Below are 24,396 nucleotides of genomic sequence, written 5' to 3'. Positions count from 1 at the left end.
CTCCCTCAGCCTGGGTAAGCCCTAAACCTCTATTTCAGAAGTAAGCAAACAAGCTGAACGCTGTGCACAGACCAGGCTTCAGACTGTGTGAACAGTGTACTTAACTATACCTGGTCACATCTGTAATATGAACTGCGAGATGAGAGCTTCAGGGCTCAATCAGGACGAAATACCATCACAACTTGAGCTGTAGATCACCAGAATGTGCATACAGTAAGACAAAGTCACGTTATTCTACTGATTTCTTTTCCCCAGCATGAAGATTGGATTCGTATTAGGAAACACTCATTAAAAAATAATTACTCAGGAAAGAATGAGTTCCGTTAGCTACAACAAATTCCTCTTTGTTCATAAAACTGTGGAAGAGAAAGAAACACATCGTTGCTGTATGCCCCCAGCTGTAATATTTCAGCCCCTCCATCCTCTATTTTCCAGCCATGCACTTTTCCACGAGGACCTGCTCTTGCACTTTCTACACCACCACCTCCAGCGACCAACTCTGAGCCCCTACTGCTTGGGTTTGCCCTTCAGGACACCATTGGGCACCGACACGGTGATGTTATATTCCAGGTCAGGAGCAGTCCTGGAAAAAGTGGCTATGGACACCATGTCCTCCCCGATGTCCACCTGCGACCTGGGCCTGCAAATGAGCAGCTTCTTCAGGGCCCGCTGGAAGTCCCTGTTGAGGAAGGCGTAGAGCATCGGGTTGATGGTGGAGTTGCAATACCCCAACCAAGTGATGACCTTGAAGGTGTCCACCAGGACCGTGCTAGCGGAATCGGTGCCCTGGGCAGCCAGCCAGACGTTCAGGACAAAATACGGCAGCCAGCAGAGCACGAAGACAGAAATGATGATGCTAATGGTCCGCGTGGCCTTGTTCTCCAGCTGCAGGTGGTTCTGCCGCTTGCTGTTGGGGTGGTAGTGGAGCTCCAGGGTCTGCGACATGATGCGGGTGGCCTTGAGCCGCGACGCTCGGTAGATGAAGAAGTACATGCTGCACATGACCATGAATGGGACGAAAAACGCAAGAGCGGAGGCCACGATGGCGAAGATCCAGTTGGTGACGAAGACGCACTCGGTGCCCGCATCAAAATCCACCCCGGGGATCTCGTTCCAGCCTTGCATGACAGGAAGGAAGGAGATGAGGGAGGAGTACACCCAGACCGTGCAGGTCATCACAATGCATCTGCCGAAGGCAAGAGATGGGGAGGGGAGAGAGGGTCTGAGTTATTCTGAGCTGAGAACATCCAGGACAGCCCAATCCCCATGGTAACCCCTGTGGGATATCACCGCTCGGTATTCCCAACGGGCTTGGAGGAGGCACTGAGCAGGGAAAAAGCTGGGGTACAACACATCTGTACAGCAACAACTAATGACTGGGTGCTTGGATCCGTGGCTTACAGAATTGGGGCTGGTGTAAGGGATGTTCAGAGCTGGCAGAAAAAATAGGAAGGAAGGTTTTATAGAGGATTTTTGTTAATATTTAAAACAACAGCATGGAGATTTTTCCAGTTGGTTCCAGCGTTAATATCCAGCCATTATCTTACCTGCTGAGGATCCTTCCTGAAGCATCCTCTCTGCCCACCCTCAGACAACCCTCCCCACCCTGCAGTCCTCATTTCAACGTTTCACATGAAACCTTGGCAGAGCAAAGTTCTGCAGAACTTTAAATGGTGCAAAGATCCTTGTGTTCTGATTTGGGGCAGAAAAAGCCAACGGCTCATTTGGTCCCTTTTCATTATAGGCCTTGGCCAAGTGAAAATTTGGAAGGACCCACAATGAGAAGCGGCTACACTCACCTGCCACGGGACATCCTTCTGGAGTAGTGGTAGGGGGTCACCACGGAGCAGTATCTGTCCAGGCTGATAAAACACAGCGTGACGATGGATGCGGTGCAGAACATGACATCGAAGGAGATCCAGACTTTGCAGAACAGCTTCCCGAACAGCCACATCCCCGTCACCTCGTAAATGATGCTGCGAGAGAAAACGGGCAGAGACTAGAGGCTGATTTAATGTATTTCAAGATTCCACTGAAGAAACATCATGTTTTATTGGAGGTACTCAAGATGAGCATGCAGTGGAGTGAAGCTCAGACAACAGATATTCACCCTCAAAATGTAATCCAAGGCATTAACCCTCAGGTGGGGCATGGCTGAAGAAAACCAAACCCAAGTTTCTTGCCTGCAGGTGCCTTGGTCAAGGTGCTTTGCTCCAAAAGCTCCCAAAATACACATCTGCACAGCCTTGTTTATCCCAGCTTTTTCCCATGCCATATGAAGCACAGCGTTTTATGAATCCTCCCCAGTTTTTAAGGTGTGGAAGATGCTGCCTCTGCCAAGAAGCTCGCTTTTCATCTGGTCTCATGCTTCAAAACTGAAGGATTTCAAGTCTTGGATTAAAAGAAGATATATATATATATATATATCCTAGGATGAAGCCTGAGTGGCTCACAAATGCCTCAGTGAGGGAAGCACAACAGCAAAAAGCAGACATTATGCCAAAACCATTCCCAACAAAGTCAGGGGGGCCTGTAAGAAGTGAGCAGCGAAGGAAGGAACATATGGCAGCTGTAGGAAGGCTGATGCGTGTTCCTACAGCACTCAATCAGCTGCAATTTGCTTCCCCTTTCTTTCAGCAGCTTTCTGTAACTCCTGGGGTGCTGCTGAAACAACCATTGTGTGTGAATTTGGTGTGGAAGGCTGAGTACCTACCTATTGCTGCAAAGCTTTAATTATCCTGTAACTTCACAGCTTTATGGCCAAGCAGAGGGAAAGCAGAGCTGCTGCGGGGCCCTTAGGTGGGCTCAGCTGCCTGGCAGGGGCAGAAAGAGCCAACTTGCTATCAGGAGCTAGAAGCCAACACCTGCTCCGCATTTAATTAGCCACCATTCATTAAAACCACTTGTAAAGGTTGTTTTAGAGCACAACAAGCAGGGTAAGTGCATTGCTGGAAGTGCTGTTGAAGGGCTCCAGCTGCGGGCAGCATTTTATGTGGGCTGCTGCTCACAAATCCCCCAGCAGAATCTGTCCCTGTGCCCTGGTGCCCTCCGCTTGCCTGAAAAGCTTGTGGTGTGAGCACCTTGGCTGTCCAGAGGCCAACAATGCTGCGGTCATGAACATCCCTGCACACAGATCCCGTACCTAACAGCCACCACCACGCTTCTCCTGGGACCCCCCTGGCCTAGCGATGCTCTCAGAGCACAAGGCAGGGGCCACCCACTCCGTTTTCTCTGGTGCATGCAGCCTCCGAAGGCCCAGGAGCGCAGCAGGTTAAAAAGGATTAATAAAATCCCGAAGAAACGCACCCCACGAGCAGAAATGAAGTCACCTCGGTGTTTCATTTTTGCTTGTGAAGCTCGAAACTCTCAGCCTGGAAACAGATGGGCTGGTTGGAGGATCTCAACAATGAGCTGAGCACAGCTGAGCTGCTCCTTCCAGCGAGCCAAGCCAAAAACAAAGCAGAAGTCCTGCTCCTACGACGTTAATGCATCAGATGGCAACCACATTTTTCCTTCCTTTCTATCACAAAAACTCTCTTTGCTGAGCCAAACTGCCTCCTAGGGTCGTTTCTTTTCCTCCTCTTTGGCATGTGCTACCTACCACGTGCACCGAGGAGCAAACTGTGCTTCAGAAGAGCAGCATGGGCACGAAGCTGAGAAGCTGGGTAAGATGTGACCCAGACCTCACATCAGGAAACCTGCAACATTTGAGGGGTGCAGACCAGAAGCAGAGCTGCTGGCTGTCCTGCTCCAGCAGCAGTCGTGTTCCTCCACCACCCTCTTGCAGCATTTCCACCACCCCAGGGAGAAACCCCACCAGCAGCAGCACAAACCTCCCGGTGCAGACCCTAATTCCCACTGACTGCAGGAGGGTAGGAGCAGGTTCCAACCAAGCTGCAATAAAATTCCCCAGCACAGATATTTGCAGTGGGGAGGACAGGTGAGCACGGATGGACGACTCGAGAAGCAGAATTTAAAAATTTACACAGTTCAGAACTGAAGCTGGCAGTGGTACTGTTCGTAGGGCACCGCTAAGTGCTTTATTCCCACCTGACAGCATAAACCACTAGCTCGGTTTGTAAATTTGTTTTGGGAAAATACCTTTCAGTGCCAAACTCAGAAGCGTAGGCAGCCCCGTGAGAACGACAGCTCGAAAGGGGAAAATAGCCTTCAGCTCCTCTGTGGTGCTCCAAGAGCTCTAAACACAGCTCAGCCACCCACCCTACACAAACTTAGGGCCACTTTGCAGCACAAGACAGACAGACCCAGCATGAACATTGGTCTGGGGATTTGTTTCCCTAGGATCATCTAGACCACAGTTGTAGCCAAGTGAAGGTCCTGATAATATACACCTCATGCAGGGAGAATCTGTTCTGAAGAGGCACTTAAATATAGAGAGAGCCTAAACTACCCTAGAAATAAAATCCTAAAATAAAAAAAAATGTAATTAAAACCCTTACTTTTATGCAAGGAGAGGGGAGATGGCCTTCGTCCCCATGCCAACGTGACAGACACCGATCTGCAATGGTAATAGGGGCAAAACAATTCCCCCACACGCAGTGAATCACATTTGATACCCTACTGCAGGCTGCACTGTTTCTGCTCATGCAGGCAAATGATTAATTTTGCGAGGCTGCCAGCCTTCCCCACGAGTTCCACCAGTGTGTCACCTTTGGAGCCAGAAGGAACAACCACAATCCTGTGTTTCGTTCAAATCTCAGGGGATCTTCTTACCTGAACGGCATGACCAGGCACGCTACGAGGAAGTCTGCCGTGGCCAAGGACATGATGAACATGTAGGTGACGGTCCGCAGCCTCTTTTCCACCACCGGGCAGATAAAGACCACTGTATTTCCCAGGAGCGTGACCAAGTCGATGAGGGTGAGTATTAACCCGATGACTACCTCCTGGAGGCCAATCTCTGCCCGGCTGCCACCTCCTTTCACAAAGGATGACGCAGTGGAGGAGAAATTAGAGAGCCAGGACTCGTTTCCGTCCATCAGCATCCTCCCACTGTTAAAATCTGGATGGCAGAGAAGGGGAAGCAAATTACAACTTCAACACGCGGTGAAGGGAAGCACAGAAGCCACGTTTGTGCTCCGTTGAAAATTTCACACACCCTGCTGCGTCTCTGCCATCACTGCCCCATGGTTATCAGTCCGTCGTGGTTATCAGCCCAGAAGTGTCTGAAACATGTCAGGATAAATGTGCGGCGCTGGGTGAAGTCCTTCACGGCACCTAAAAGCTCCCCTGTGGATGACAAGTGTGTTATCAGGGGAAGCAGATACAAGGGGAAAAAAATCAAACAAAAGCTCTGCGAGCGGAGAGAAGACAAGCAAGAAATTGAAATCCAGACCGAAAGCAGCTCTGCTAAATCCCCCTTAGCAGCACGCCATCCCCCCAGAATACATTCTCATTACATCTTTGCTGTCCACAGACCAGGTGAGGCTGCTTGCCCAGCCTGCTTTGAGGCTCCTGGACACCTCTACAGCTCTTCTAAGACTGTGATGGACCAAAACTACAAACAGTTTCCAAGAAGTAAAAGCGCCGTGGATTTATACGATGGTGTAACAATGTTCTCTGTTTTGTCCCTGACTCCTTTTCACTGCAATTCCTAATGTTGTTTGCTGCTTTTGATTGGCACTTAGCACCAAGCTGACCTTTCCACGATCCAAAGATCTCCTTTCCGAACGGTAATGGTCGGCTCAGAGCCCACTGCTGCAGACACAAAGGTTGGGTGAGATCAGGAAATTAGACACCCCCCTTTTCATCATCCTCAAAATCCATCACTTCACAGCTGAATTTCTTCTTCCATTTTAACGCTCAGTCACTGAGCCCCATAAAAGCTTTACTTTTTTCTTTTTTTTTTTTTTTTTCTGTTTCAGGGACTTGCTGCCTGGGACCCAAAGCTCTCCTGCCCCACCAGCGCTGAGAACAAGCAGCTTTGCTGGGCATCGGGCCCCAGGCAGGTGCTGCTAAAAGGCTGCAGGGTGTCTTAAGTACAGCAGTCACAAGGAAAATGAGCCTTGGGCAACATTTCACATCCTGATAGCACCACATACAAATAAAAAATATAAAATCCTACCTCCAGCTCTCCCGTTATTAACAGAAGAGGAGAGTCTAGAACATTTGCTCTAACAGTCCCTTTGAGGAGATCATCAAAATGGATGGGCTGCTGAGCACGGTTTGATTCTGATGCAGCCCCATTTTTTGACAGAAAAGCTGTTCAGCCTGCTCTCCTCCTGATACCTCCACGCAGCCAGCATGGTGAAGATGATGGTTTCCCCACAACTCCAGGGCTGCTGCGGGTCTGGAAGCAGTCCTCTGGTGTCCACCTGAAGTTGGTCCCTAACCAGGTTAAGCACACAGCTATCCTTTTGTTCTCCTAGCAGAGCATGCAGCATTGAGATGGGCTCCCAAGGCATTAACAGGACAAATCAGCTTTGCTTCATTTCAAAACGTTCTCCTTTTTTCCCTCTGGCCTATGGCCTTGAATAATTATTGATGAGGATGCTGGGTTTGCTGTCTGAGGTTTTCAGATGTAACTCTGAAACAAAAGAGCTTAGAAGTTAGATCTTCCTTCTCCTGCGGGATGTGCTCATGGTTCAGGGCATGCAAGTGTTCCTCCAAACAATTAAAGCAGATCGTCACCTACACACAGATGCTCTGGTACTGATCTGCGAGCACACACTGCTCTCAATCTTCAAGCAGAAGGGGAACAGAGCTCTTAGAGTCCACCTCTGCAAGCTCTCTGTGATACCCAAGTACCACCTTGGCCACCAGGATAGCCCCGGTTAGGTCTTTCCAAGCGGAAAACCAAAAGCAAGTTGCTTAATGCAGGATATATCTAGGAGCACAACACGATGATGCTCACAAGTAACAAACGTGTCCACACTCACAAAATATCAAAGAAACACTCTTGTATTATTTTCAATTGTGACACCAGGACAGACTGAGCAGCTGGAAATCACACTTACCTGACCACCTACGCCACTTCTCCAACCACAAATATTCAGCAAAAAAAGAAGGGATGGTGGATGCTTGAAACTTCAGGTTTGGATTCAAGGTGCAGACAACAGGGTCCTGCTGCTGCGGGCTCCATTTCAAGCATCCCCACATAAAGCCCCTGGAAGTGCATCTGCAGCTCATCTGCTCTTTATGTTACAACCAAGCATCCTTTATTTATTTTTATATTTATTTATTTATTTTATTTTTGGGCAGACAGCAACTTATTTCTTTCTTCCTAAGACATGCTACTTACTGCTGAACCATCTGGAGCCTTGTTAATACAGGAAAGCAGGGGATGATACAACCTTAAAATCTCTGTGGAAATCCTTGGGACAAAGCGGGATGTGCCATCCTCCTAAGGGATGTACTCTCACAAAGTATTGAAATAATAAGTACTTAAATTCTTGTATGAGCTGCAGCAGCTCATGTGGCTATGCTGCTGACATAGCACAGAGTCTTTAACATCTCTCTTTCAAGCTTTCCTGTAAGGAGCCCCCTAAAATCAGAGGGATAAATGTCCCACTGCACCATGCTATGCAATCAGCCCAGGAGGAATGGGGACCTCAGGTGCCTCAGAGTTTGTGTTGCTTCTATTTGGACATCCCAGTTATGCTTCTCTTAAAAAATTAATGGGACAAATTCTGTTCTCAGTCTGCCCGAGAGAAGTCTAGAAGCAACCCCATCATTTCAGCAGCTTTCCTTGAATATACAGAAAGTCTGACCTAATTTATTCAGCAAACAAATCCCAGGTAAAAGGTTAATTTCATTACTAACATGCATATTTTGATGGAAAGGGGGGAAAAACACTCTGCAATCTCAAAGCTGACTGGACTCTAAAATCTTACTGGAATTGTGAAAATGGGAAATACATTTTCTGCCACTCTGCTCCTCTGCTAAACTGAGTAAGATTCAGCATAGGGCAACAAGCAGCTGCCCCAGGACCTCTGTGGGAGCTGAGACCACAGCAGGACAGCAGGGTGTTGTACAACAGTGTGTTAATAGCGAGTTACTGTGCAAGGCTGGTGATAAAGGAGGAGGAAAGTCCCTGTGGGTGCTCCCACCTGTAAAACATGCATTTGAAGAGACCACACGAGCAAGTGTGCCTCTGTCTTGATTTTCCTTCTCTCTCTTCCTATTCCAGCTGAAGGGCAGCATTTCTCAGGCACAGATGATTTATTTCCATCCCCAAATCAGTGCAGGGGAACCCCAGCTACCTCTCCAACACCTCACTAGACCTGCATCTGGCAGCCCACCAGAAGCAAATGTGATCCTTACCTTCAAACCTGGCCATTGCAGGCAGCCAGCTGGCTCAAAGCATCCCAGCAGCATCTCGGAGCAGCAGCAGGGTGCAGCTTGTAGGATGCCCCGGTCCCTTCCCACCAAGCATCCCCAGCCGGGCTGCGTGCGAGCATCGTCCCTGCTCCACTGCTGGGCGTCGAACCTGCATCATTAAATAGCACAGCCCGTTCCCGTTCGAGATCTCTCCCCCACAGAAGCAGCACGCACTTTTTCTGCAGGAAAAGCGAGTCTGTAGCACTTCTCCGAGGAGCAGGCACAGGCAGGAGCACGATCGTACGCTACAACTCAAGGCAAAGTTAAACCCACGATGCGAACGCAGGGAACTGATGAGCTGGGGTGCAGAACCCCAAATCTTGGGGTGCAAGCAGAAGCCTCCAGGGATGCAAATCCACAACCCGTAGGGGTGCAAAACCCTAAACCAGGGTGGCTGCAAACCTCCAAGCCTCAGGACGCAAATCCTCAATCCCTGGGGTGTAAAACCCCAAGCCCCCTTGTAGTAAATCCCATGCTACGGGGGGTGAATCCCTAATCCCTGGGGTGCAAATCCCATGCCATGGGGGCAAACCGCCAGCCCCTGGGGTGCAAATCCCCAACCCTCAGGATGCAAAACCCCAATCCCGGGATGCAAAACCCCAACCCCTGAGGTGCAAAACCCCAACCTCCATGAGGAGCCCCCAGCACCGAGCACTCCGGGCGGCGCCCGGGGGCACAGCCAACCCTTCATGGACGGTGCCAGGGGTGGTCAAATCCCCATATCCCATCCCTGGGGACCGTCGTCGGCTCTTACCGGCAGCAGCTGGAGCCTCAGCCCGGCTCCGGAGCTCCGGGGCCGGGGCAGCCGCCCCGCCTCTCCCCGCCTCCCTCAGCCACCGCCCCGCGGGCCGGGCTCAGGGGCCGGGGCTCTCCCCCTCCGGGCCCAGCGGCCTTCAGGGCCGCCTCGCCTATCCGTGGCACCTGCTGTGTGAAAATAAAGCAGTTTGGGTTTATATTTGCCTGCCATGTGTAAAAAAAGTGCTTTCTGGGTGGCCGCGTTGGAGAAAAATAGCGGGTTTTGCCTGCGCTGTGTGGAGAGAGCGGGGTTTTTGGCCCCTGTTGTATAAAAAAAAAGAGGGGTTTTGACCCTAGCTATTATAAAATAGCAGTTTTGGCCCCTGTTGTGGAAAAACTGCAGGGTTTGGGGATGTTTTGTTGTTTGGTTGGACTTTTTTTTTTGCTTCCTACCATGTAAAAATACAGGGTTTGGGCCCCTGATATGTAAAAATAGTACGGTTTTGCCCCTGCTGTGGAGTTTTTTGTCACCGTTGTGTAAAAATATCAGGTTTTAGGGGGAGAATTGGGAGCGTTGGGAGGTGAGCCCACTTGCTTCCCTCACCTCACGTGAGGTGCCTGGAAGCTGGCAGCAGCCTGTGGAGGTGGCGTGTGCTCCTCAATGTGCTCCTCTGAGGGCTGGTCTTCTTCTCCCAGCTCAGATCTGGGCATGGAGCAGTGCCTAGTATCTCTCGGTCCCCTCATTCAGCTCCATGCTCCGGTAGAAAATGAACTTGTCAAGGAAAGGTTAAAAAATGAGATTCTTGGAGAGCCTGTGTGTCAGGAACGCAAGGCTGGTGTGTGTGCACCTCATCCATGGCTCCTGTCCTGAGCCAAGCCCCAAGTCTCACAGCCAGGCACACCAGCTCACCTTCACACTTGTTGACCACCACCAAAAGCTGACTCACCTCTCCCACCAATTTGATTATTAAGACCATGGCTTCACCTGTCACAGAGAACGTCATTGAGAATTTTCTTAAAGAGTCTGGAGAGGAAACATCTTGAGCAGGGTTGGTGAAAACTGAAGAAACCCAGATGCACTGTCATCTCCCTAGCACAGCTCAGCTCTTGGGCTGGACATCGACCTTTCATGTTTCAAGCTTTTGCTTGACATTAGTAATCAAACTGGGATGGATGAGCAAATTTGGACACTTACCGTCCTATTTATTTCTTCAGAAACAGAAGATTACCCTTTAAAAGTAATAAAGTCTACTTTAAATGATGCCACTGCAGCAATGAAATAAAACAGGAAAGGAAAGAAAGAAATGAAAAAAAAAAATCATATCGTACCCCAAACGCATCTCATCTCTGTATTTTTTTTTAATGAGATTGGAAAAAATACTTTGTATAAAAGTGGAGAAATAAGACATACATGAATTAGAATATTTCATGATTGATTTCATTACCTTAATCAACAAAAATTTATGTGCATTTCTAAAAAGTCAGTTTTGACATCTATGGAAAATAATAATATTGCATTTAAAGTTATCTTTCAATTTTCCTTTTATTTCAAAATGGCTTTTAGAAAGCTTGAAATCCAAACAGAATAGTTTGTTTTAGGTCAAATATAACAATTTTCAAACATGGAGGGAAGTTGTAGGGTACGGTTTGCCAGTGAGCTCTTGAAGCTACATTCTGTCTTCCTGCCTCCTGCCGTCAGTGCCACTGAGCCAAGCTGGGGAAGACAGGCAAAGGGGAAGGAGTTGTAATAAAAACAATTTAAGGATTGAGGGTGTTATTAAAAAAAAAAAAAGAAAACATATACCAAACTGTTATTTATCCAGTGCTGACAACCAAACATCAACACATAGAACAATATTATATGTATCATAGCATCATAGTATAGTTTGGGTTGGAAGGGACCTTAAAGATCATCTAGTTCCAATCCCCTGCCATGGGTATATATAATAAAGAAATAAGAAAACCCTTGTTTTTTAAAAGTAACAGCTATATCTTTTTGACAGCCCCTTCCTAAAGTATGCTTTTTCTTCTTCTCAATGTCACTTGAATTTATAGTGCAAAAGCAGTTCCAAAAACCTGAAAGAACCTGCCTCTGTCAATAAATTACAGTTAATTGATCATTATCATGGGTTATATTTAACAATGGGTTATATTTAATATATTTAACAATATATTGGTTGGATGGGAGCATTAAATGCCTGTGACTTGGGCTCATGGCAGCTCCTGTTACCGTCTGCGGTACCCAGAGGTCTGCAACCCATCTGGGTTCTGGCTCACTTCAGCCAGCTATCATCATTTTCCTCTCACAGTGGCTTTATCATCGTGTAATCTAGGAAGACTGTCAGACTCAAATAATAGAGTTTTTAAGGAGTAGAGAGTAGTAATAAAGGCTTGCAGTTCTTCAAGCATAATAGCACTGATCCCAAAAACTGACAAAAAAGATAGATAACGGTGAGAAGGTGAAGAAAGCGGTTTGGACAACGTGCTGCAGATGCTGTGTCAACAGCTTGGAGTAATGTCATTTGTGATCGATACCACCTGCTGGCATGTCACAAGCCATCAAAACAGCACAGTTTAGCATATATTGTAATTTCTAGAATATTGTAGGGCAGGAAAAAGTTCAAATGGGTTGTGGGGGTTTTGTTTTTACTTTATATGCCAGGCTATCTGGAAAGGGAGGAGTCAGGAAAAACAGAATTTAATTGACTTTCTCATCTTGGCAAGAAGAGAAATAGGAAGCGTGCACCCCACAGTCTTTTGCATATCAAAAGCAGCCTGACCTCAGAAAATCAGTGTTAGAGCTGTGTTCGTGCAGATACCGAGGTACAGCTAAAGTTAGAAAGCAACAAATCTCCTTGAATTGCCAAATAAGAGGTACTGGGTGTGGAAGACCCAGGAATAATCTGAGGCTTTATTTGCCCTTAATACCAACCTGGAAAGTGGAGTCCCTGCAAGAAGCAAGCTGTTCTGGAAAAGGATCTCTGAGGAATATGTTGAGTTGCCAAGTGGTAGGATGCAAGGAAATGCTTTCCTGGGTGGGTTTTAGATATCAAGGCTTTGGTGGTGAGGATACCGCCGTGGCACATGATAACCCTATCACACCAGGAGATCTGCCAAAAGTATAGAAAATAACAAATAATAATAATATATATATATATATATAAAAGCTAAATCACATGGGACTGGATAAATAGGCCTGGAGGAATGTCAGATTTTTTTGTGTTTTCTCTTCTTTTGTCCTTTTAGGGGGAGCCTGGCAATGATGGTACAGCCTCTTGATTAACATCGTTCTTGGGGCAGCTGCATAAAAGGCAGAAAGAAATGAGCATTTGCTTTCCTGTCTATCTTGATATAGCCAGGTGTGAAGCAGTACCAACAGTCATCTCCATTAGAGACTAACTCAATAACCTGGCCGATTGACAGCGCTTCTGAGCAGAAGCCACTGAAGACTCTCGCTCAGCACTGTTTTTCTAGCAGAGGCAGCTGCCTCTGGGGTGTGCTCTCTGTCAGCTCCCGTTGGTGTGCTGGGCTTGATTTTTGTGGAAGTGGTGCTACCCATCAGCTCTAGAACAAGCTCCTTTGGCACACGATGCCTGCTGTGCTCCCTGGCTGTGCTTTTTAATATCTCATGTCCTGTTGTGGCTGAGACATTTCTTGCTCTCGATGAATTCTCTCTGACAATTTCCTTTCCTTCTTTCCCGCATCATCCCCTCCCTGTATATTTATGCTTTCTCTTTCAGGTGGGATTCGTAAACCTTTTAGTTTGACACATTCACCCCTAAGATGAACACCAAGGGATGAGTCCTGTTGCCATTCATCCACGCTGCAGGCGTTCAGCTCAGCTGCTCTGTTCTGCTTCTCTGCTCCCAGAAGTGGACGCACGTTTCTCCAAAGGCTGTGTAGGGGATACACACTCCTAATTTTTGCAGTCTCAGTTGTATCTAATTTATATTCTTGAAGTAAATAGTAGGAAATGACATCTAGCCCATGTCATTCTACTGAAAAAATCAAGATCCTCCTGGTTTTCGAGGAAACTGGAAATCCACAAAACATTCCCAGTGAAATCCATGGGAATTGCTGGAACCTAGGACAGATTACATTTATTATCTCAGCACCCATTATTTCAGGAAGAAGAAAATACAGTATTGGAATTATAGACAAATAAAAAACAAACAAACAAACCAAAACAAACAAAACCAAAACAAACAAACAAACAAAAACAACAACAACAAAACCAGCAAGTGATTATAAGCATCAGAATGTTTTTATGGAAGCACCCAACATTTTTCAATGTATGCAGCAATTTTGGGTCATTGGATGAATCCCACATGGAGAGGAGAAAGGCCACTTGTCATTTCAAAACTTCCAAACCCAAACTTGAAAATAAAGTAGAAGTCCCCCATCCACCCCAGTCTTTGGTGGTGTTGGGGATGCAAACTACTCTTTGAGAAAGAGCAGGAGTGGACAGCTGCAAAGATGAGGGTGATTTGGGGGGGGAACTCCTGAAGTACAGTCTGTGTGACTCGTGTTCAAAGGACAGGGTACATTTGGTAGTTGTTGTTCATGAAAATGAGTTTTAATGTCATTATTCTGGTATTCTACCTGGGTTTCTCATTGATATGAGCAAGCAAGGTGTGGTTTCCAGGTGGACCTGTGGTTGTTCTCCCCACACCTCTGCTCACAATTTCTCAACTACAGGGCTGTATGTACAAATTAATTAATATATGGGGCTATATGTCTAAATCTTGCTCTATTATGGATTCTCCCTTGGGCTACAGAAGATTTTGAAGCTTGTAAGCTGCAGAAGCTTATTTGGAAACAGAAAAGGCACAGCACTGCCTGTGCCTTGTAACGGTGATGGTTCCTGAACTCTCTTCTCTTAGTGTTTGAATTGTTTGCTGTTGCTTCATTTCAGCTCAGCCACACACATCACTCCACATGGCCGTGAGCAGCTCCAGCTGAGTCTTCTTCTGACACCTTGAGGCGACCCTGGACGTTGTATCCTGTAGAGACCTAATAATATCCTGCGAAGATCTAATGCTGTCAGATCACGGTCCTTGCACATCGACTGTCCTTGCACGTAGTTATTCCTGAGATATCCTGTAGTTCAAGCAGAGGTATTTAAGGCTGGTAGGAAAACATCCCTGATCTTACATGAAAGCAATCCCGATTTGTACAGTAGGACCAGCTGTTACCTATCAGGAGGCTTTCTGGGAACTTTGGTTAGCCTGCAACGAAGCGTGCGTGCGTCTGCCGTGTACTCTCACAAAACTGTTCACTCGCATCTCTGAAGTGGCTTGTTTATCTCTGTGTAGCTGCTGCCTTGTATTCATGCGGGAGACTTCTCCAGAAATTTGATGGTACTTCTGAGCAAAACATTTCTGCCTGGAAAAGGGCACGTCCTAGTTATCAGATGGGCAGCTTTTCAACGTGGGCACGCTCCTTTCCCTTGGTTACACCACTGCGCTTTCACCTGCGGGTCACCCTGTTTTGCAAACAAGAGCCCATTGTCAAGCAGGAGGCTTGGTGTTTTTACCCATATGTTAATGAGCAATAAACCAGGACCCAGTGAGTAAGACCGACATTCCCCAAAGTGCCCTGTGATCCTAAGCACCTGGATTGGGATATTTAGGCTGGGTTTGCAGCAGAGCTGTGTAACTTAGACCCGTGCGGTCCCTATTTAAATAGCTGCAGGATTTTTACCTGCTTCCAGCAATTCTGTCTCATGGCTCTATTATTCATTTCTAGCAACAACACTGAAATTATTTTATAAATCTCTGGGAAAAAAAAAAAAGTCATCTAAAGACACTTATCATGAAAACCACTTCTCAGGCTGAAATAAGTTGCCAAAGAAGATTTTCTTTCCCTTTTTTATTATTTTCCTGACAAGCTGGACGAGGGCTGCTTTCTCTTGTGCTGAAAAATCTAATTATATACATACATAAAAAATAGAAGGCACTAACCATTTGTCTCGCATGACTCACCACTGTCTTTCCAAATGTCATCGGTGCTGGCAAGCAAACTACAACCACGAAACACATTAGTGTCTCACAAGGCTGCTTGGCTTGATTACAGGCTGACAAGGATTAGGCTGAGTAATCGAGAGGAGATGGGAGGAAGATTTCACTGGACATCGGGGATTGCTGTGTGCTGTAAACATTGCAGAAGAGAAGCCACTAAAAGACGGGCCAGTGCACTCAACGGCAACACCCACAGCAGGGTGTTATGGTTTCTGCAACCCATAAGACATGAGGAAATGGAGCTTTGTCCAAGTGGAAGAGGAGATACCCACATTGACAACAGCTAGGAGCACAACACAACCATTCCCTGGGTATGGTTTTCTTCTCCTATACTATTGCACATCCTATAGCTGCAGCAGCCGCCAAGACCAAACCCCAGGCCTGCTCCTGCCAAACCTCTGCTGTCATAATATGAACTTCTTGCCCTGGATGGACCTCGGGAAGCAAGCTGAATGGGACCACAAGCTGCATTTGTATCACAAATAAAAGCTGAGCGCTCCTCTGGGGCTGCCCTGCCTTAATTGGGCTGTGCAGTTCTAACACAGGAGGTCAAATTTAGGTTTACATCCAAAATAAAGGACAGCAAAACCATACGTTGGGCCTCCTGCTTTCAAATAAAAAGCAGAGCCCTCTGGATTACATCTTCACAGGCACCTCCTGTGCAGGAGTGAGGCTGATGCGTGGAAGCCCTGCTCTGGACCAAGTGGTGAGGAGGAGGGCTTCAAGTGTGCTTATGGCGAGACCTTGATGTCCTCACCAGGCCTCAGCTTCTCACACAGCTGCAGACAGTGCAGCAAAGGCAAATTTTAAGTCCTCACAGCCCCCACTGGAAGAGCAGGGTCTTGCCAGAAGCACAGCACAGCTTCTTCTCTGTCCTGGGACTACACATGTCAAGGCAGCCCAGTGCCAAGGCAAAGCACGTTGGGCTGAGCAGAAGATGGAGCCAAAAGATTAAGTCTCAGATCCAACGAACATGAACATATAATACCCAATAAATTGGATATTAGGAGAAATTTCTTTACTGGAGGGGTTGTGAGGCATTGGAATAGGCTGCCCAGGGAAGCGGTTGAGTCTCCATCCCTGAAAGTCTTCAAGAAATGTGTAGATGTAGAATTTGGTAGCATGGTTTAGTGCTGGACTGTAGTACTAGGTTAAAGGCTGGGCTAGATGATTGTAAGGGTCTTTTCCAACCTGAATGCTGCTATGATTCTACGAATCTCCTACAGACAAGCCTCACCCCCCAAAAATCAAAGGTACCTCTGAAAAGCCTGAAAGACTTTGAGGTGTCTGTTTGGGGTTTTGAGGTTTGAGGGGTGGTGTGGACAGAGTATTTCTGAAACACAATTTTTCCTAAATGCTGTTCCTGAGCCAACATGGCACACATTTCCTGACAGCTCCTGGGCCAGGACCCGTCTGCTCCAACAAGAACCATCGCTGTTTACCTTTTACAGTCCTATTTGAAAAATTACTCTCTTGCTGTGTGATTTCCTATCAGCGGGGCCCGGCCTCATTCACATGCACAGCATTTCCAGCACGGCTTGAGCCAAAACCAGCTGCCGAGCTGTGAAATTTGCCTTTTCACCCCGCCGGCTCCTTCCAATGCGCCTGGAGCAAGGGTTTTATCTCTCGGTGACGTCAGGACAGTAGTGCCTGATCTTCAGTAAGGACTCACGGTAGCAAATTATTGATCAAGAAAAGGTACTTGGGTGGACAGGGAAATTGGGGGAAGTAAAAGAAGTAGGTTCTGTGGCATTCAACCGTAAAATCTCAGAGCTGCCTGTGCTACATCGATATATCACGCTCTTCTCTGCAAACAACTGCATTACGTTTTAGTCATTCAGCAAATATAAATGCGGTTTATTTTTAGCTTTAATCGAATATCTCCCTTCAAATCTTATCACTGCCCACCCAGATCAAGCGAATTAGACATAAATACAAGCATAGCAGGCTACATCATGCTGAAGAATACAGCAACAGCAAATCGATATTTCTTCTTTCCAAGGCATTTCATCCCAAATCCAGGAGAGACCAGGGACTTGTTTACTGATGTGATTCATAGCTGAAGAATAAAAAGTTGTCTGGCAAGGCTGATATTTCACATCTGAATATGTATTTTCACCTGAGGATCTCAAAATATTTACAAATCATAAAGCCTGATCCACACACACTTCCTTTGAAACAAACAACTTTATTTCATTAAGAACATGATTTTTTTTTCCCCCAGTACCTCTTCATAAAATCACAAGCACAGTTAACAAAATATTTTAGACCTTTATAACTTAATTCCCTTGCCAACATAGGAAAAAAAATATTACTAACTTTGGTAACTTTGCGATGCTAAATCCGTAGAGCATTCACATATAAAAACCAACATCACTTGTCTTAAGCTTAACTAATGCCGTACCATGCCTCGCAGGGCGGAAAGTTGAGCAGGGCAGCCCCAGCATTGCTGCTTCACCGGAAAGTGTGGGATAATTGCTCAGCATTGTGCTGAGAATACACACCTGATCTGAATATCTATGAAAGCGTTTGTCGAAACGGGGATGTGTTTAAACTAGCAGAATGAGAAACATGCTGCTTCACTTTGATGGGAAATCAAACGCTGGCCGTGGTATTTTGCTCCAGAGGTAGGCAAGCCTTAGGGAGATGGAAGGAGCATGTGTTGGAAATTAGATGTTATACTCCAAGGACTATTTTTTTTCCTTGTTCGATGTGTGAATCTTACTAGGTCATAAAACCTGGATGGTGAGAGAAGGGATGGCATGTAAATGCACAGCCAGTGAAGGAAGGTAAGAGATGAAGAGATGGGCACAGCTGCTAGAGGAGCAGGAGGGAGGGAAGCCTGGGTTTGTAGGTTGTTCCTTGGAAGAGGCTGAATGGAGGGCAAGGCATCTATCCAAAGGGATGAACTATAATGAGCTGGAATACATGGCTTTTTAGAAACAGAGCAAAAATCCATCTTGTCAAAAACTCATCCTTTCCAGGAGCAAATGTAAAGCAAGTGGGGAAGGGAATGAAAAACCATAGCCTGAATTTCTTTATTACTTTCTCATAACTTATGAACAAAGACCAGAAATGATTTGCTGTTGACTTCTGTGTCAGGCTGTGGATCCCCAAAGACCTCCTTTCACACTGTCTCCCTGCTTTCCACCGTCTCATCTGGAATATTAAAACATAAACTTTCCTACCTTTTAGTTATTCTCTTTTCATGGCTGGCCCTCGCTCCACCAATCTGATCCTAACAGAGTTTGGAAACCTTTAATTCTGCTGAATGCCTTGGTCAATGAGAGAATACACGTTTTTCTTCCATTTTACATGCTTTTGGTGTTTGAGCTTCTATCACAGACATACCTGAGAAGGAGTATACCGAGATATGATATATATACACTTATATATTTATGTGTGTGCTAAAAAATCACACGTATTTAATAACAGTAGTGTGACTACTTTATATTTTTCAGTCAAAAGACTGCTTTCAGGGGAAATCAGGCTTCACCATTACAGAGCCAAAGCTACGATTTCTATGATAAATGGAGCAATATTCTTCCTTCTTTGCTTTCTTCCATGAATTTTACTCCCATCCTTGGGAGAGCAAAGGGCTGGAGTAAAAGCCTGTATGATTTAGAGTCTGTATTGGGTCTGTGGTTGCACTGCACTCAACTCCTGGTGTCTGTACAAAACAGAAAGCTTCCCACCAGCTACAAATGCAGGGCGCAAGAGCTGAAAATCTCAGAAATGCCTAATTCTCAGTAGAAGAAGAAGGCACCCAGCTCCAGGAGCAGTTCTCACAGTGCAGCAGCTCTGGGAAGACTTTTCTCTGTAGTCACCAGAGCAGCTTCTGGAAGGGAAGAGAGTCCAGCTCCAAGCCTTCTGGGTTTTATTCAGTGATTATCTATTGGAAAATTCACCAGTACTAAAATACCAGTCTCTAAGGCTTTCCCCATTTAATAGCTGAGTTCCCTAGGCACCTAGCTACCTAGCTACAAAGCTGCTCGCTTCATTTCTTTCTGGTCCTGTGAAATTTGCCTTTTTGGCAAAAAAAAAAAAAAAAAAAAGATAAAAAAAAAAAGTCCAGGTAGAGTAGCCCCAGGAGTCCCATGAGTCTGGTGAGTGAAGAGCTGCACCTTCCCAGGGCTGAGAGAGGTATTATTTCCACCACAAACCTGCTTCTCCTGTAAATGTCTTTTACATTACATTATTACCCCAAAATAATAGTCTTCTTCTGTTTGCAAAGGTGGCTGCAGAGTTCATGTCTCTCTGCACCCTTAAGGCCTTTTAATCCAACTGGGCAGTGCAAGGCAGGGTTAGTACTCATTCTTAAAGACAAGCCAAGCTGGGCAGATTTTGTACTTTGCACATTTTGTACTTGCACGACACAACTTTTTGTTATTGTACATTTGCATCCTACATCTGCATCCTCTTGCAGGGGAGCATCCTCTGCCCTTGCCACAGCAAACGCATGGGCAGGATGCAGCCCAGCACTAGGCAATTCGGGGAAGACTTTCTTTCTATTTGAGGAATTTAAAATGACTTTTCTTACCTGCATCTTCACAACAGGCCTGATGTACTTTTCACTTATTACCACCGCACACCAAGAACCTATCTAAATGGAGAGTATGCAGCCAGCTGTCCTGATGGGGTTTTGGTCTCCCACTTGCTCCTCTCTCCAAATCGATAGAAAAACAATCTTTTTGTGAAGAAATAGAAGCTAGACAAAAACAGAAATGCGTGCTCTTCTCAGATTTCCTTCTGCATGGTGTGCTCAGCAGGGACATCTGTGCACACAGGCAGGGACACGTGCTAATGCAGAGACACAGAGTCAGATCAGAGATCCGTGGTATCTCTGTCAGCAGCAAGATGTGAGTTCATCCAGAGTGGGAGTGTATTTTTCTAGATGTTCTGCTAAATATCTTTTTGAGATCAGTGGCTAACAGGAGCTAAACTACCTGGGAAAGTGTCTGAGGAGCAGGAGGTGAGGGCTGGGTGGCTGGGCAGGTGTGGGGGGACCTTCCTGTCCTCTGTCAACCAAGAGCAGTTTTGGGCACTCTGACATGAACCACTTGGAACTGGCTATGTTTGGCAGAAACTTATGGTCAATAACTAGCACTCATCCCTTAAATCTCAGACCGTGGCTGGAGAAGAGTGCTTTGGTGCTGAAGCTGGAGTCCCACGTTGCACCAAGAAGCAAAAGGAGGGAAATAATCTCAGCTGAAGCCATCACTGGGACAGCCAAGACCTCTACAAGTGTATCAGCAGAGGTAGGAGGCTGCAAGCCTCAGCTCTAAGAGATCGACAGGTCCACAAAATAGCACAGGGAGGAGCTGAGCATTTCTTATTCAAGAGGTTGAATTGAAAGCACTTGTGCCTGGTCCCTGCTGGCTTGTCTGTCCCCAGCGGGGACAGTCAGCAGAGATTTAGCTGGAAATCAGGTCCCCAGATGCAGAATGCTGCAAGTCCCAGAGCTGCATCTTGAGGAATGGGTCCCTTTGATGGGTCATCAGATGTCAGCCTACCAGATAATCTGAAATAACCTAGAAAAATTGAGAGGGATATCAAGATGGTGTTTCTGATCATTGTTTTTCTTTTTTTCTTCTTTCTATGTAAAGTTCATGTTGCACAGGGCGTTAATGGGGAGCACTGTGTGCTGCTCCTCTTTAGTGCAAACACAAGATGTCCTCAAAGGCTTCACTAATTAGAGCGGTTCAAGCTCTTTGCAGTGAGAGGACTGCTTGGGAAATGGAAATGCTACTCCATTAAAAAGAAGAAAAGACATTGCGGAAATATAGACAAGAAAAATCTCTTGGGGAACAGAAGCCAGAAGAGTTTCTGGCAGCAGAAGAAAATCGTGACTTAGGGCAGGGTCCCCACCACTCAGGCCGGGCTTTCCTGCCCACTGCCCTCTTGGCTGTTGGACAGGTCTCGGTTTCCCTTTGTGTTGTGGTAAAGCCTTTATTTCATGGTGAAACTAAATCCTATTTTTCTGGCTAGCGCTTGTTATAATGGCCTCAAGGGTGCTTTAAATGTTCATTTACTTTAGCAGGGTTCAGAATTATTTAGCTCAAGCCAATTAAGTTTTTAATTAAACATGCATTAGGAGGGGAACCTTGCATATGAAATTCCTTCATATCTTTTTTAACAGGCGTAGCAATCAGCAAAGTTTGGCAGCCCCTGCACTGCAATAAGTTAAAGCCCGAGAACTCTTTTAATGTTCGCTTGTAAATTGCGTGAGTCACAAAATTGAAGATCTCGGAGCAGAAACCCGCTACTCTATTTCTTTTTTATTTTTTTTCCCCAGGATGTTGCTTGATGGATCGATCGTATTCCCCAGGTTCCTCTGATAGCAAGGCTGGCGTTTAAAAAGTAAGCAGCATTTCATTCGTGGGCACTGTGCTTCTGTGGCTCACCAAGCCAATATATGCAATTCGCCAGCTCAGCTGTTAAAGCGAGAGCGTGTTGAGTAATTGATCTGCAGCGGCATCCTCCTCCGCTTGAATGTTAATAGATGTATTTAAAAGATTGGGCTGGAAAACTAGGATGACCCTGGCCAAAAATGCCTGAAGTGCTCCGAAACTGAAAGGCGTGCTAAAAGGGTGTGTTACGGAGGCTCCTCTGTGCATCTTCTTGAGAGGGTGTTTAGGTATTTGGTGGCCAGAGAGGTGGTTGATGAGGCTGATTGCAAAAAAAAAATGGCTTATTGCCTCTAATTATTGCATGAAAATCCCATACCAATGGGACAGCGGGTTGCCGAAAGCCTTGCTGGCAGCAGGATGAGTATGAAACCCAACCTTTCATGCTTAAAACAGGGAAAGGGAAAAAAAAAGTATCTCTGAGACTTCATAAAGTTGTCCACAGGAAGGCTGCTGATGCCAGAAACAGAACGTGCAGAACATCTTAAGTTAGTGATACAATGAAAAATCCCATTAAAATGCAAAAATCCTTTTAGTTTGGCTGAAAAATAGATAATCTATGATGAAAAATAACTAGCTCGAAAGCAAAGATGCAGGCATTTTATAAGGATAAGTTAATCTCAGCTGAAATTGCTTTTCTGTAAGACTGAATCCATGGGAAAGTAATAAGGGGAAAACCCAGTGCTCGCATCTCTTTGAAGAAGAAAAATAGCAGTGTGTGAAGATGTGCTGAACTCCCTGGTAGACAGCTACCAGCTGTACCCCTCAGTTGGCTCACAGTGCAACAGAAAATACTGAAAATACTGAAAATAAGTTACCAGGGCCAAGCAGAAATTCATTGCAGAGGCAGAAGTGGGTCATTGGAGGCAGGGATTAGCAGCAGAGGCAACGCTCCCCCAAAACATGCTCCCGAGGTACCCAGGACAGCCTGTGGCTTTCCACCAGTGCAGACCAGAAAATCTATCATTTGGCCTTGAGTATAAGATTAAAGGAGCTGCAGTTGTCCGTGTGTAATTTACAGGCTACTGGCAGTACTGTCACACTCACTGTTCCTTCTGAAGCCACGTCCTTCTCCTGTGTTTCATCGTCATCCCCATCAGTGTTAAATGCAGTAGAAAAAAAATGGGACTGTATCCAATCTGTATTTTTCCACTTAAAACTTTGACATGTGAAAAATAGCCAGCTTAAACCCAGTGCTCTGACTCTACCCTTCCCAATCTGTGCTTGAGGAAAAGCCCGTTTGCTTTTTAAAGATTTAATTTTCCATTATTCATCGTTTTTAATCCCTTTAAGTGGGACTCATCTGTACCTCTTTTTTTTTTTTGAATTGGCAATAAACACCAAGAAAAGGGAAACCCAAAGAAATTCTGCTTCTGAGCTGAGAAACAAATGTTTGGTGGTGGTGGGGTTTTGTTTGCTTGTTTTGGCATACAGACAACTCCCTCGAGACCTTTGACGCCCAAACTCCAGGGATGCATGGACTTCCAGTACAGCTTTCAAAGCCATCATTTGGACTCATGTACCTAAATCCCTGCATGGCTTTTCTTTACCAACCCTTCAGTCCCTTTTCTTTCCAGGGTGTGTAGTGACAGGACAAACGGTAATGGCTTTAAACCAGAAGAGGGCAGATTTAGATTACATAAAAGGAAGAAATTCTTCATGGTTTAGAAACTTCACAGTTTAGAAACTGCCCAGAGGAGATGTGCATGCCCCATCCCTGGAGGTTTTTAAGGCCAGGCTGGATGGGGCTTTGGGCAGGCCTGGTCTGGGAGGTGTCCGTGCCCATGGCAGAGGGGCAGAGCTGAATGAGCTTTAGGGTCTCTTCCAACCCAAACTGTTCTGTGCCTGATTCTGTGATTCTATGGCACTTGGACATTTTGGGAAGCAACCCACATTAGAAAGTACATTTTCAACATAATTAAAAAATAAATAAATCCTTTTTAGTGTCCTACATAATATCCCGTCCTCAGCCCTACAAGCCATGGCCAAGGCGCTCACTACAGCTTACAAAAACCTGGAGGAGAACAAGCCATGAGTCTCAACAGGAACACATGAAGGACCCAAATTTACTTACAGTGCTACTGCTTGTCCTGAAGATGCTCCTGGGATTCCTGACGTAAGCTGAAGGCCTCAGTGAGAGCTGTGGTGATATCGTGTTAGCTGTGCTGAAGCTCCCAGCTAAGCATTAGACTAAATCAATTATTTTGTTATCCACTGCCATGTGGCGTCCTCCTGAAACAAACTGGAACGCAGCAGGCCTAATGTTGTGTTCTCAACATAAAAGGCTGAGGTTTCGCCTAGTTCTTGGCACAATAAATTGCCTGAAACAGGTGCTTTGTAATTAATAACCCTACTTTATAATTGCAAAATGCCTGCTGAACAGTGATAGGCTTCAGCAATGTGTGCCACAGAATGGGAGGGAAAATGCAGATCTCACGAGCTGGCAGAGGAGGTTTAAATTTGGCTGATTAATGTCTCTGAGCTGTCTTCACACACACACAAAAAAAATGGGATTTCAGTTGTCACTGTGTGCTGTGCTGCAGGGCCAAACCTGGCAATGCAATTAGTGCTAACCTGGAGGTGAAGGGCAAGCAGGGACCACCACGATGCTCCTGGCATTTCTGGATATCACCACTTACTGGTTGGGTGGTTAAATATGCTTCCTTCCCATGCCACATCAGCTATTTAGTCATCCATTTTCACCTCTCCGCAATCTTTGCTGCCAGAAGAGCTAAACTTGATGCAGGCGAGAAGAGATAAAAGCTGAACGTCATCGTGTAGCCCTTAATAAACGCCTGTAGGGTACCACAGGATGAGCAAGGGCTCAGCTACAGACATGGTGCTGCACAGAGGAAGGTGTGCAGCCAGGTTTCAAGTTCTGATTTGTGAATTGA

The 24,396-nt window shown here is 46.0% G+C and overlaps 1 protein-coding gene across 1 annotated transcript; it reads right to left on the bottom strand.

The window, feature by feature from the left end:
- Positions 1 to 507: 507 nt before the first annotated feature.
- On the bottom strand, positions 508 to 10,079 carry LOC116488935 (octopamine receptor-like). Its single transcript, XM_032186939.1, has 4 exons — positions 9,986 to 10,079; positions 4,735 to 5,023; positions 1,800 to 1,976; positions 508 to 1,186 (listed from the first exon to the last, which is right to left on the bottom strand). Exons 1-4 carry the CDS (start codon positions 10,077 to 10,079, stop codon positions 508 to 510), a joined length of 1,239 nt encoding a protein of 412 aa, XP_032042830.1.
- Between the last annotated feature and the right edge of the window lie 14,317 nt (positions 10,080 to 24,396).

Source organism: Aythya fuligula, chromosome 4 (assembly GCF_009819795.1).
Source record: "Aythya fuligula isolate bAytFul2 chromosome 4, bAytFul2.pri, whole genome shotgun sequence".
Lineage (NCBI taxonomy): Eukaryota > Metazoa > Chordata > Aves > Anseriformes > Anatidae > Aythya > Aythya fuligula.
Note: the sequence above shows the minus strand (reverse complement) of the source record. Positions and strands in the feature narration are given on the sequence as shown.

What these genes read in the sequence shown, in the direction of transcription:
- LOC116488935 (XM_032186939.1), bottom strand. Translation starts at nt 10,079, where the DNA reads ATGACGTTCTCTGTGACAGGTGAAGCCATGGTCTTAATAATCAAATTG. An exon ending in GGTGGTCAACAAGTGTGAAG is followed by an intron (nt 5,024 to 9,985) that starts GTGAGCTGGTGT and finishes TCTGCCATCCAG; the next exon opens with ATTTTAACAGTGGGAGGATG. An exon ending in AGAAGGATGTCCCGTGGCAG is followed by an intron (nt 1,187 to 1,799) that starts GTGAGTGTAGCC and finishes TGCCTTCGGCAG; the next exon opens with ATGCATTGTGATGACCTGCA.